Source organism: Bufo gargarizans, chromosome 2 (genome assembly GCF_014858855.1).
Source record: "Bufo gargarizans isolate SCDJY-AF-19 chromosome 2, ASM1485885v1, whole genome shotgun sequence".
Lineage (NCBI taxonomy): Eukaryota > Metazoa > Chordata > Amphibia > Anura > Bufonidae > Bufo > Bufo gargarizans.
This window is the reverse complement of record NC_058081.1, coordinates 233469115-233482682: the sequence shown is the minus strand read 5'-3', so window position 1 is coordinate 233482682 and position 13568 is coordinate 233469115. Positions and strand designations below refer to the sequence as shown.

Here is a 13568-nt window from a genome sequence, read left to right as displayed (position 1 = left end):
AAGAACACTATAAAAAGGAAAAGGTGCAAAATAAAATTATTCACTGTCATATTATGTGGAAAAAATATATTTAAAAAATAAATAATAAAGTGATGATTAAAAATGTAAAAATTAAAAATAAATAAAATACAAATAAAAGGATAAAAAAGGAAAATGTGCAAAATAAGAAGTCAGTGTCCCCCAAAGGTCTTTTTGTAGCATAAATATATTAAAAAAATAAGTTAAAAAAAGAGAAAATAGTAAAATACATTAAAGAGAAAAAAAAAAGCCCGCACCAACCAAAACCATTACAATTATCACCCCATTCATGTTAAACGATACATATTGTATAATAAAATGATCCAACACATATAGGGAACTAGTTATAATAATTATAATTATTTAAATAATGACTTAAAAAAAAATGAAATTGTACAGTTTCCCCCTAATAAAACTAAATATATAGTAAAAAGCCCTGTGTTATGTAATAAAAAGCTGAAAAAGTTTTTTTGGTAGTCCAAAAAAATTAAAAAATTACAAGTGTTTGAACCACGTGTGCTAAATCACGAAAAAGTGACTGGTCATTAAGGCCTTTTGAGGCCTGGTCATTAAAGGATTAACCAAGAAGTGCTTTCCCAGCTAGTAAGGGCTCATTTTGCAGAACGGAGTAACGGATATGGACAGCACATGGAGTGCTGTCCGCATCTTTTGCTGCCCCATTGAAGCCACATAAAAAAAATGTGGCTCAGATGCGGACTAAAACAGTGGCCGTGTGCGTGAGCCTTCAGAAGGTGGTATTAACCAGTGAGCGTCGTCCTCTGCGGTGAAGGAAAGCTCTCATTTCTGAATAGGAGGAAGGAAGGAAATGTCGCCACTTAAAGGAGTTTCCTAGTTAAAATATTTTTTTAACAAGTTCCTGCAGCATGGTCCCTGAAACAGAAGATTCCTACTTTCCTGCTCCTTTCTGCTCTCGCTGTCTCCATCTTCCTGTCCCAGAGCACCACTCCAGCAAATGACTGACTTTAGTGGCGAAACATGGTTTGTTGCCACATCACCCCTGAAGCCAAGTCACTATGCCAATAGCCAGCCGGATGTAAACAGCGCCGAAACCAGAAGATGGAGACAGCGGAAGCGGCAGGGAGCAGGAAAGTATGAATCTTCTGTTTCAGGGCCATGCGGCAGGAATGGGTTCAAAATATTTTTTTACCATGAAATCTCTAAGCCCCTGTTACACGGCACAATATTCAGGACAATTACTGGGAAGAAGTGTTCATAGGAGTGCTCATTCCTAATATCTGGCCGGTATAATCGTGCCACTGATCAGCTAATACAAGGAATCACTCGTTTGTTGGCTGATTTGCATATTTTATCAGGAGGAAAGATGTTCAATTATCGCCAGCACATCTCCCTGTGTAATCAGAAATGTGCTACAGATAATCGATAGAAGTGAATGAAGGAGGAATGACTGTGGTAGTGATCATTCCTCCTTTTTTTGCGGCCCCTTGAAATAGTGCGATGTGACAACGCGGCCCCCAGACCAAAAAAAGTTGCGCACCCGGCCGGCACCCCCATAGAACTGCCTATTCTTGTCCGCAATTGCGGCCAAGAATAGAACATTTTCTATTTTTATCGGGAGCACTGTGTGCTGTCCGCATCTCTTCCGGCCCCATAGAGAATAAATGGGTCCGGATTCGTTCCGCAATGCTGCGGAACGGATCCGGACCCATTCTACGGACGTGTGAATGGACCCTTAAGGGGGGTTTCCAACACTTTTTAACGACCTATCCTGAGACCCACACAGATCAGCTGTTTGATAACGGCTGTAGCATTCCTGTCAGCACCGTGGCCTTTTCATAGCTTACCAAGTATAGCGCCGTTCATTGCACAGTGGTTGTAACTTGGTATTGCAGCTCAGCCCCATTCACTTAAATGGTGCTGAGCTGCGTCTAGGCCACATGACCGATGAACGTGACGTCACTGACCTAGGGAAAGCTACAAAAAAGCCTCGCTGCACAGAGGAGCACTGTGTCCTTTTCAAGCAGATAATCAGAGGGGGTCCCAGATGTCCCCACCCCACCAATCAAAAAATGATGATCTATCTGGAGGATAGATCAGTTAAAAAGTCTCTGAAAACCCCTGTAATGAATCTTGGTAGGAGGGTAAGGACATATAAGGGCTCCAAAGGGTCAGTTTCCAGTTTAGAGCCTCCTTTTTAAGGCAGTCATACTATTACTATTTTTTATTTTTTGGGGGGATGGGACAATAAGGATAGTATAGGGAAAGGAAAAGTACTTAGACATGTCAGTAGTACTGACGTTCTATTGAAGAGCCATAGAAAAACTGTCCTTGGATAGCTATATGACCTAAGTCCCCTATAGACAGGTCTGCAAGAGCCCTTTTACACAGGTCAAGGATCAGGCCAATAATCAAGAAAAATCTTCCATGTCAATGCTCATTTATGGCAACTTATGTAAAGGTGCCGCCAATTACCCAACAATTGAGCAAACAAGAAATCTTTCACAGAGTACCTAAAAGTTTATTGCTAGCATGTCACCAAGTTTAAACCGGAATGTGCTGCTGACAAACAATGGAAATGTATAGGGGTGAATGATCTTACTAACAATTGTTCATCCCCATACAGAGGTGCTCTTTACCAGTGGCGTAGGGATCGCCATAGCAACCATAGCAGTGGCTGTGGGGCCCTACGCCACTGGGGACCCGTCCGGACCGCATTCAGTTTTTTTTTATTTTTTTATTAACACAGTAATACTAAGCACACACAGGCAGCCTGGCCCAACCACCCGGTGTAGTGGGCGGGGCGCGGGCGGTCCGCAGCTCGGGCCTGGCTGGGAGGAAGGCAAGGGGGAGTAGTCAGGTCAGGACTGGAGGCTGAAGCAGGCGGGCCCAGGGCGCACTGCCGCATGAGCAGAATATGAGGTAGGCGGTGGAGGGGGCCGGAACGGGGTCGTACCTGAGGGACGGAGGCGGAGGCAGGCACCAGCGCCGCAGCGCAGGAAAGATTTCCTCCTAGTAACTAGAGGGAGGAGGAGGCAGACTCAGGCGGTGGAGGGGCCAGGCTGGGCCAGAGGGGGGGAGGGGGTGTTCCTGTTGTGGAGGGACTAGGGAGGGAGAGGGAGTGGCGCCAGTCAGATTGGCGCTATCTGAGTCTGACTGCCCGAAACCAGTCTGAGGCTGAGCAGAGCAGGCGCAGCTCAGACTCAGAGTGAGTGAGAGAGAGGAACCTCACAGTCACTCCAGTCCAGACCAGTCCTCAGTGGTCTCCAGACTCCAGTCTCCAGTCCAGTGACAGTCCTGCCTTGCCACTCCAGTCTGTGTCTGCTGTCTGTGTCTGCTGTCTGTGTGACTACAGTGACTGTAAAAGTAAGTGATGGGATTCACTTGAATTTAAAGGGCTTCTGTCACCCCACTAAACTGATTTCAAAAATCGCGCGCCTGTGTTTATTCGGCGCAGGCGCTCTGAGATAAGGAGGCTCGCCTCCTCAGCACTCCCTCAGTGCGCCTGCGCCGATGACGTCTTCTCTTTCGGTGACGTCATCGGCGCAGGCGCACTGAGGGAGTGCTGAGGAGGCGAGCCTCCTTATCTCAGAGCGCCTGCGCCGAATCAACACAGGCGCGCAATTTTTGAAATGCTGACAGGGCCGGCCGGAGGAGGAGATCGCGGCTGGCCCTGTCAATCAACAAGAGGAGGGGGCAGTTTTCTGCGACTGCTACCAGCAAGTAGACGCCCTACTTGCTGGTAGAAATGTAATTAGCATATCATAAAAGTAAGTTTTTTGCAAAATCTACTGAGCGAAAATTATTAATAACATAAGGTATAGCAATATCGCAGGATAGGGATTATAAGTACACAACAACAAAAAAATCAGTTTAGTGGGGTGACAGAAGCCCTTTAAGGAAGTGAGATTATTGAGAATTTATGATGTCTGAGATAATCTAAATTCTTAAGTTAAAAAGAGCTGCCTGGCCTGCAGACTCAGAGTGGGACCGCCAAGTCCTCAGGATTCTCTTGGGGCCCAAGAGAAGCAAGGGGCACCCTCCTTATCCTTGCAGGTCTGCAGGCAGCTCTTTTTAACTTCAGAATTCAGATCATCAGACTCTCACTAATTACTAATTACAGCACACACCCTGCGCCCTGGCCTGTAGTGTCCACCATCAGACAGGGGAGGGAAGAAACCCCAGAACTAGAGTGTGGCCCCAACACATTGGGGGGCACACTGACACTCTATTTCTGGGGTTTGTTTTCTTCCCTCCCCTGTCTGATGGTGGACACTACAGGCCAGGGTGTGTGTGCTGTAATTAGTAAGTAAGAGTCTGATGATCTGAAGTTAAAAAGAGATGCCAGCAGTGATAAGGAGGGCGCCCCTTCCTTCTTTTGGGGGGCACACTCTTATATGACAGACTAAGGGTACTTTTACACTTGCGGCAGGACGGATCCGGCAGGCTAGTTCAGCCTGTCGAATCCGTCCTGCCACTATTTCGCTGGACGCTGCTCCGTCCCCATTGACTATAATGGGGATGGGGCGGAGCTCCGGCGCAGCATGGCACTGTGCGGTGAGAGGCCACCGGACGAAAAAGTCGGACTTGCAGTACTTTTCGGCCGCCAGCCTTTCACCGCACACTGCCGCGCAGCACCGGAGCTCCGTTCCCGTTCCCATTATAGTCAATGGGGATGGAATGGCGGCAAGGCGAAATAGCGGCAGGACGGATCCAACAGGCTGAACAGCCTGTCGGATCCGTCCTGCCGCAAGTTTGAAACTACTTGCAAGTGTGAAACTGCTCATGGCGGTGGGAGATTTAGGATGGCTTTTTGGGTGGGAGCTCTGGAAGGGGTGGTGGGAGGCCCGATAGATATCTGGGGGGGGGGGGGGGCCATAATTTTTTTTTGCTATGGGGCCCATGCATTTCTAGCTACGCCCCTGCTCTTTACTGCAAATAAAAGCAGCAAATGAGTGGGTAATGATCGGGAATTAATTTTGAGTGGGTAATGAGTGGGTAATGATCGGGAAAAAAATTATGGGGGGGGGGGGCCATAATTTTTTTTTGCTATGGGGCCCATGCATTTCTAGCTACGCCCCTGCTCTTTACTGCAAATAAAAGCAGCAAATGAGTGGGTAATGATCAGGAATTAATTTCCTTATTCCCAATCACTGCTCATTCTATCAGCCCGCGTAACAGAGCCCTAAGGGATATTAGCATGATAACTTATTTCTCTTTGCACATACAGCGCCAACAGCGTCCATATCCGCAATGGGGCTGCAATGTGGAACTAAAGTGCAGGCCTACGCCAGCGACTGAGGGATGGAGCTTACTTCTGGAGCAAGTTTTAAGGAGCATTCGTCACTTTACTATGTTTTTTACAATATATACTTGTGGAATAATGATGCAATGATGTCTTATGCTTTTTCAGTGTCCCATTGCACTAATTTTCAGGAACCTTTACAGGGATGGGTTACATAAAGTGGATAACATTGTATATTTTATCTTACTCATTTAACCACACCCAAAAACTAGAGAGTGTCCAAATACTATTGGGTGGAATTCTCTTTTTTTCAAGTTTTCCTAAATGCAATCACTTGTTAACCTCTGACCACAAATCAGACTCAATAATCCTGAGAAATTCACTATATATCACTGAATAGCGTATTAGTCTGGAATTATAACGTGTAAATGGAAAAGTATATGGAAGTTTAAATGCTGCCCATTTTCTCACTAAATTCCCCAGTTTTCTAATAAATATCTATTAGAATTATTTGAATTGAATATACTGTATTCTTGCCACCCTTTGACTGGTGCTAGGGATGTGCTGACTGGACTGTGTCAGAATATCCGGTGCATTCTCCTGTCTGCACGATACAATAGGGAATACAGTGGGCTCAGCATATTCAGGCATGACCTAACATCTATATGTTGTCAATGCTTTGAAAGAGGAAGACCGGGTGTTTGCTAAGAGGCACATTAATAGTAATTGACAATTTCCTGACTAGGAGGCATTTCTAGTGATGTTAACTTTTTTGTGGTGGGAGGGTGGGGTACAAGCGGACGTTTCCATGTCAAACTATATGCAGAGTAATTTCCCCTTTTTCTATCAGGCTGCATTTAGAAAAGCAGAAATTACGTCCAGATTTAAATGTCACTGTAGACAGGGCTACTCCTAAAAGTCTGTTTTTCCTGCATTTTTTCTCTATGACTCAGGGCCTATACTGTTAGGCAATCACTTCACAGTTCTATGGGTGTAACAGTTTGCAAAGTTTACTCACCTACATATTTTTCACATAATACTGTAAAAGTTTGGCTTGATTTCTGAAAATGAATTAACCATTTCACTGTATTAAATAATGCATATAAATACATCTAAGGTCTCATGCACACGACCGTTTTTCGGGTCCGCATCCGAGCCGCAGTTTTTGCGGCTCGAGTGCGGACCCATTTACTTCAATGGGGCCTCAAAAGATGCGGACAGCACTCAGTGTGCTGTCAGCATCCGTTGCACTGTTCCGTGGCCCCGCGAAGAAAATATAGAATGTCCTATTCTTGTCCGTTTTACGGACAAGAATAGGCATGTCTACAATGGGCCTTCCGTTCCGCAAATTACTTCCGTTTTTTGCGGATCCGCGGTTTGCGGACTGCAAAAAACAGCACGGTCGTGTGCATGTAGCCTACGGCTACTTTCACACTGCCGTTTTGGCTTTCCGTTTGTGAGATCCGTTCAGGGCTCCCACAAGCGGTCCAAAACGGATCAGTTTTGCCCTAATGCATTCTGAATGGAAAAGGATCCGCTCAGAATGCATCAGTTTGCCTCCGTTCCATCACCATTCTGCTTTGGAAGCAGACACCAAAACGCAGCTTGGTGTCCGTCTGACGAAACTGAGCCAAACAGATCCGTCCTGGCACACAATGTAAGTCAATGGGGACGGATCTGTTTTCACTGACACAATCTGGCACAATAGAAATAGGATCCGTCCTCCATTGACTTTCAATGGTGTTCAAGACGGATCCGTCTTGGCTATGTTAAAGATAATACAAACGGATCCATTATGAACGGATGCAGACGGTTGTATTATCTGAACGGATCCGCACCAAACGCGAGTGTGAAAGTAGCCTAAAATGACTGTATTTTAAGCCTAAGGGTCTCTCTAATGGAAATAGAAAATGTGCTCTTTGCATAAACTATCTGCTCTGGCTAATATAGGGCTATCTTGGCCTGGGGAACCCTGCACGTTATCCACATGCACTAATACAGTGTTCCTCGGCTCCAGTCCTCAGGGCCCACCTGCCAGTCATGTGTTCAGGATTTCTTTAGTATTGAGCAGATGAAATAATTAGTGTCAATACATCTGGACTTCATTCTATGGGATATTCTCAAATCATGACTGGAAGGTCACCCTGAGGACTTTTCAGATTTTCAGATTTCTTGCACAGTTTAACGTAACCACAGATTGTTTTAAGACGTGTCACAGCACATTTCACATAATCTAAATAAGGGTGCAGCCACACGGAGCAGGCGTGATCCAGTCGGGTTGCGGCCATGCTGCAGTCAAGAACTGCTCGGCAAATCAGCCTGTAGCTTCCTTTCATTCAATTAATGAACACTGCACTGCATAGTCGGTCTTCATTTTTAATGGCCACGTGGTACCTTTAATACCGCACAGCCATTAACAATGAAGACCGGATATACAGTGTAGTCTTCATTAATTAAATGAAAGGCAGCTGCGGGCTAATTGTCTGCATGGTTCTTGACTGCAGCACGGCCGCAACTCAACCACATCATGGACGCTCCGTGTGGTCTTACCCTTATGATATATGGTACACAGGAAAATTTACGTCAGTCTAACAATTTTAGGATACTTTCTAAATACAAGAAAATTTTAATTCCAGGGTTGAAACTGAACGGAGACCCGACTCTTCTGTCATTTGCAAACATTTACTTCCACATTTATACCTGGAAATTCTGGACCACCCAGACATATGTGAGTTTTCACCAGACTAACGGAAAATCTGACCCACTGGTGACAAAATAAAGAACTTTTACTGTGCAATTCCATAAAAAAAAAAAATTCATTTACATTAATATTTAGCAAAACTGAAATATGATGCAAGCGTATAGATTTTACATCTTTTGTGCACCAGCCCCCCATTGGAACAATTACTGGGGTTTGATATTGGTACAAACAATCATTTCCTATAATTGTCCTATGTAAAGGTACCAATGATCAAGCACAGAATGAGCACATTGACCTAAAAATATTATTTGAGGACAACACTTTGTCCAGTGTGAACTGGGTTGCGCTGCCCACAAATAATGAATATGTATGGGGATGAGGGAATGCTAATGTGATCGTTCTTTCCTATACAGAGGCGGCGATTGATGCATATAAATGCAGCTCTACTCTGGTCAGAAAATCAGGCAACGATCAGAAATGGTCCTGTGCAAGACCCTTAGATGTTATTATAGCTAACCATAAAGCAAACAGAGGTTCTTCTAAAATTCTGATCATAAGGTATTGTACAAACATACACCATGGGATTGAGGCTGACCCTAAAGCTCAGGCAGCCACAGCAATCCTTACAGGGCCATTTTCCTCTTGTAATCACTTACCTAGGTCCCTCCAGTAACATCTTTAATAATATCTGTCACATTTGTGTTCCCATAGACCGATTATGAACTTGTCAATTTATATCACACCAACATATATATGAGATGAATTCCTCTCTGTATTTCTCTGTTTTAAAAGCGCATATGATATAAAGATTATCTTCTTTTAAAATGTATTTTTAAGAATAATAATTCTTGTAGTGTTGAATGTCAGGAATTTTTGTGGCTACGCCACACACACCGAGCTCTTTCATGTTCTAGGATGGCATGGTTTGCTCATCTTGTTGGTTTTCAAATGTAACTTTGAAAACCACTGATATGAAAAACAGAACACATCTCACATTCAGTTACTCTTTATTATTCCTATTAAGATAAATGAAACCAATTGAATTAATATTTTTGGAGCAGGACTCTAGGGGAATATTATATACCAACAAAAACTCATACAAAAGCGAACCGCTCATGGCACAGCAAGTTATGACATTAAAAATTCCAACCGAACACTTGAAAAATAAGTCATGTCGTTGGGTAAGACTTACCTTTGTATAAGAGCTTGAGCCGGGGAATGTTCTGTTTCATGCAGTCCATTTTTGGCAGAAATATTAGAAAAAGCAGTGATAGCATTGTAGAGGTATTCTGTGGTGTGAGCCATCTGCTGTGACATTTGTGACTTTTGTTTTTCATGGTGCTGTATCTGGCACCTCTTCTAGGGAATTGCCTGTCTGAAAACAGATTTTTATGACTTGTTATTGGAAGGTGATACTGTGTAAATATTACTAATCTTTACCATTTTATTGGACCCCGGTAAACGACATAAGATTTTCTTTACATAAAAGACAGAAGAATCAAAGGTTTCTAGAAGTTTTATTTCAAACAATGCACAAGGAAGGGATATAATAAGGAAATAAAGCACAGGCTAGATATGCACAATATGTATCAACAGGACCATTTGTGTAAGACTTATCTTACATGCAATGCTCCTGAATATAACAGTATCACCATTTTTAATTTGACATTAAGCTTAATAACTTCCTCTAAGTTTTAACCAAGGATAACACTTTGAAAGGTCTAGCTGACCCTACTACTTAGATAAAAATCTTTCTTTACTGAGATGATACATATGTTGCAATGTTGTGAAGGTCAAACCTCTCCCATTTTTCAAGGAAATAACTATTAGTGTTTTGGGAAATTGAGCAATATTTTATTCTGCAGTGCAGGCATCGAATCAATTACATATGACATCAGAAGATGACCTATTGTTTAAAACATCTTTTTATGTTAAAAATATTTTTTGTGAGTTTTAAAAAATATTCCATGCCTCTATCTATGTTTAAAAAAATAAAATAATAATCCTACAATTTTCACACTGTCCACCAGGCCTGAAATATGTTAAGACTCCCTGTGTTTTGAGAGCAGTTATATGGGCCAAAGACACAACGGTCTGGAGCTGACCCCACATGGGCGAGTTTTCTAGGCTCTGTGACCTTTGCAGAGGTCAGGAGAGAGTAGATAAGCTGTGATATAATCTATTGTGAATGGTGGATTCTGTGTTATCTATATGGAGGTGCTACTTGCCGCTGTAATCCTGCCTGAGGTGATAATGACTGTATGTACTGAAAGGTTATCCGAACAGAACAGGAAATCATGACCTAGTGGCCAGTGTGAAAATTGCAAGATTATATACATTTATTTTAAATATAGTGACATGGAAAAAAAAAAAAAAAAGTTTAACATAAAAATGTGATTTCAACCAGGCATGCTCATCCTGCGGCCCTCCAGCTGTTGCAAAACTACAACTCCCAGCATGTCCGAACAGCCTACAGCTATCAGCCTGCAGCAGGGAATTGTGGGAGATGTAGTTTTACAACAGCTGGAGGGCCACAGGTTGAGCATGCCTGATTTAAACCATAGGTGATTTTCCTTTTAAGGTCCATTATGCACCACACTATTTATACATATGCTGAAATGTTTATCTTTTTTTTTAAACAATGCTATTGCACACAACTGTATTTCTCATCCGTATGCTAAACGCAATTTTTGTGAATAGCACAGTTACCTACAGTATTCATTTTATGGGTCTATGCGCACATCCATAGCTTTAACGATCCATTTGACCCTTCAACAAATTATAGAGCATGTCATATTCTTGTCTGTGTTGCAGCGGAAAATAGCCATTTCTCTAGATGAGGAGATTACTCTTTTGACACAAAATGCAGCTTTATATCTACTCCCCTATTTTGTCAAGATTGCACTTTTTACTTTTTGTGTCACACCTATCTTCTTAAAGAATGTAAGCTCTTACGAGCAGGGCTCTCACTTCTCTTGTTTAATTGTTGACTTGCTTGTTTCTTTGTTATGTATGGCTTTATTTGTGTAAATCAGGAATCAAGCCAGCACTACCCGTATAGCCTCTCGTGCAAGAACCTGGTCCAGTCCGTAAACAATCCAGGAAAAAAAAGTTAAAAGGTGTCCAGAGCTGAGATGGAGATAAAATCTTCAGTCTTTATTTAGCTTCATGTAAAAATACATCTCCACATGGAAAGCGGTAACGCAACGTTCCATGTGGAGATGTATTTTTACCTGAAGCTAAATAAAGACTGAAGATGTACATTTTCATCTCAGCGCTGGACATCTTTTTCCTTTTTTCCCTGGCTTTATTTGTATGTGAACCCTCTGATTTGAAAGTGCTGCAAAATATGTCAGCTGTATATAAAGATTATCATTATTATAGGCCTAAATTGACTTTAATTTATATACTCATTTTACAGCCTGAATGTGCCTCCAGTAATAGCCTCACCCAATGCAGACAACTGTTCTGAAGACAATTACCTAGTCATCCAGTGCAGTCTAGTTATTGTGTCCCCTTCTAAATGTCCCCAATCACAAACAGCCGCCGGCATCAATTCATTCACAAAGTGCATCATGCTACTTCAAGAGCTATAAACCTATCTGTTGACAATGGGACAGACAGTATGTGGCATGCTGTATGTGTTTACTTTTATTATTCTCCCGTGTGATGTAATAAAGCAGGACACAATTACCCAAAATTCCCAAGAAAGGTTTTTATTCTTAGACGCATGAAATCCTCTGGCATATAATGCAGCTAAGTAATATAATTACAGGTTACTGAGTAGCATTGAGTTTCAGGTTTTAGGTGGGATCTTTTGAAGTAAAAAAACAAAGTTAATGCTGAAAATTCCGTAAGAATCCCTCCCAGCTGCTGTTATCTCCAGCTGCAGCTAGACCGCATGTGTCATCAGTATAGTTTACATCCCCCCTAAGAATTAAATGTTTCTGAAGATAATTTCAAAGGAACTTTGTCAATTAGGTTTATGGGGAAGAAGAAAATGTGCTCTGCCGAAACAAGCACACGATAATTCTGGGTTTTACAATTTATAGTATGAATCCTCTCTAGGCCAGCTCTTTCTTCATTTTCTATGTAAGTCTATTAACACCCGGATCTTCCTTTTGACTGTCCCTGGGATGTTATCCTGAAGCCAGCACTGTGACTGCGCTATAATTTCCAGCAAATGGCTCCAATTACATGTAATATTCAGATTGTGTAAGCAGAAATGTTTCCAATTAGGAACATAAAAGCTAGAATAACTAAAAGGGTCACAGTAACTCTTCCTTTTATGGTGGCAATATACAGGGTCATCTTGGAAAGGGGTGTTCCCATTAAGAAAACGTATCCCCTATCCACAGGGTAAGGTAAAAGTGCCTGATCAGTAGAGGTCCAAACACTGGGGCCCCTGATAATCACAAAAAGCGGCATTCATGCATGAATGCTGCTGCTCCATTCAGTCCTATGGGGATGCCAGCGATAGCCGAGCTATCTCTGGCAGTCCCATAGAGTCAAATGGAGCAGCGGACATGCATGCCCGTCTGCTGTTTTATTCCAACCATGAGCATTGGCCCTCATTTTCTTGATCAGTCCCCACTAATCTGACACTTAACCCCTGTCCTGTGGATAGGAAATAAGTTGTTTTAATGGGACAGCACCTTTAATAGCTATAGAAGTATAAATAAGCATCAAAATGGCAGATGAGATTGAATTCTGTTAAAAAAAAAAAAAAACTCTTAAAGAAAATATACTGTTTATATAACCTAAAACGACATCATATAAAAATTGAGCTATAGTGATGGGAAGCAAAAATAAAATAAAAAAAAGGGAAAAAAAGTTTAGACATTGAAAGGACACGTCCATCAAAACTTTTCTATGACATATTAAAAGGAATCCATCACCAGTTCTATGCTGCCATAACAGCTCAAGTGGACACAGTGAAGTCCTAATATTCAGGAACTCCTGGCTCTCTCTCTGCCACCCCTGTCAAGGACTGACAGTTTGTTCCTACTGAAGTCAGTGGCAGGGGGCAGGGAATGCCAAGATCTCATTACTACGAGAAATCATTGCATGCACTGTGCATTGAATAGCTTCAGTGTTTTGCTAAGAGGATCTATCACTAGTTTATGCAGCCATTAGTTAGGACAGCAAAACAATGGTGACAGATTCCCTTTAACAACATATATGTGAATCTTCTATGTTTTTAACTAAAAAAAGTGGATAACATTTATTTTAAGTCACACCACATATTCAAATCTTTAGCGTTCTTTTTGTTTGGATTTTTGCCATGACAAACAGCCTTGCTTGACTATATCAATCAGACCATTCACTCCGATCACAGAGGAAAGAGGATGATTGACTCAATTAGAGCATCACACTTTAAATTGATTAATGCAGTGCTCTTCTGTGGACATCTTTATCTAGGTCTATCAAGAGAACAACTAAGCTGTCATACTGTTATTCTAATACTAATAATCTACTATTTTACTAAAAGATAAAATGTTTCCCTCTCAGCAGCAGTATAAATACAATTGGGTTATCTATCTATACAGGGGTTTTATCTTCCTTTCAATACTAGGGGTGAGCGAATTGAACTTCGGATCCAAGATCAGAAGTTGATTTGGTCCCCAA

General features: G+C 42.1%; 1 protein-coding gene across 1 annotated transcript in view; it reads right to left on the bottom strand.

Annotated features, from left to right (window-relative positions):
* SEMA3D (semaphorin 3D) overlaps positions 1-13568 on the bottom strand; it is a 164296-nt gene that overhangs the window by 112730 nt on the left and 37998 nt on the right. Inside the window, exon 2 of the mRNA XM_044280111.1 lies at positions 9133-9315. Coding sequence (XP_044136046.1) covers positions 9133-9277 — 145 coding nt within the window. The 5' untranslated portion in view covers positions 9278-9315. The remainder of the gene's footprint in view (positions 1-9132; positions 9316-13568) is intronic.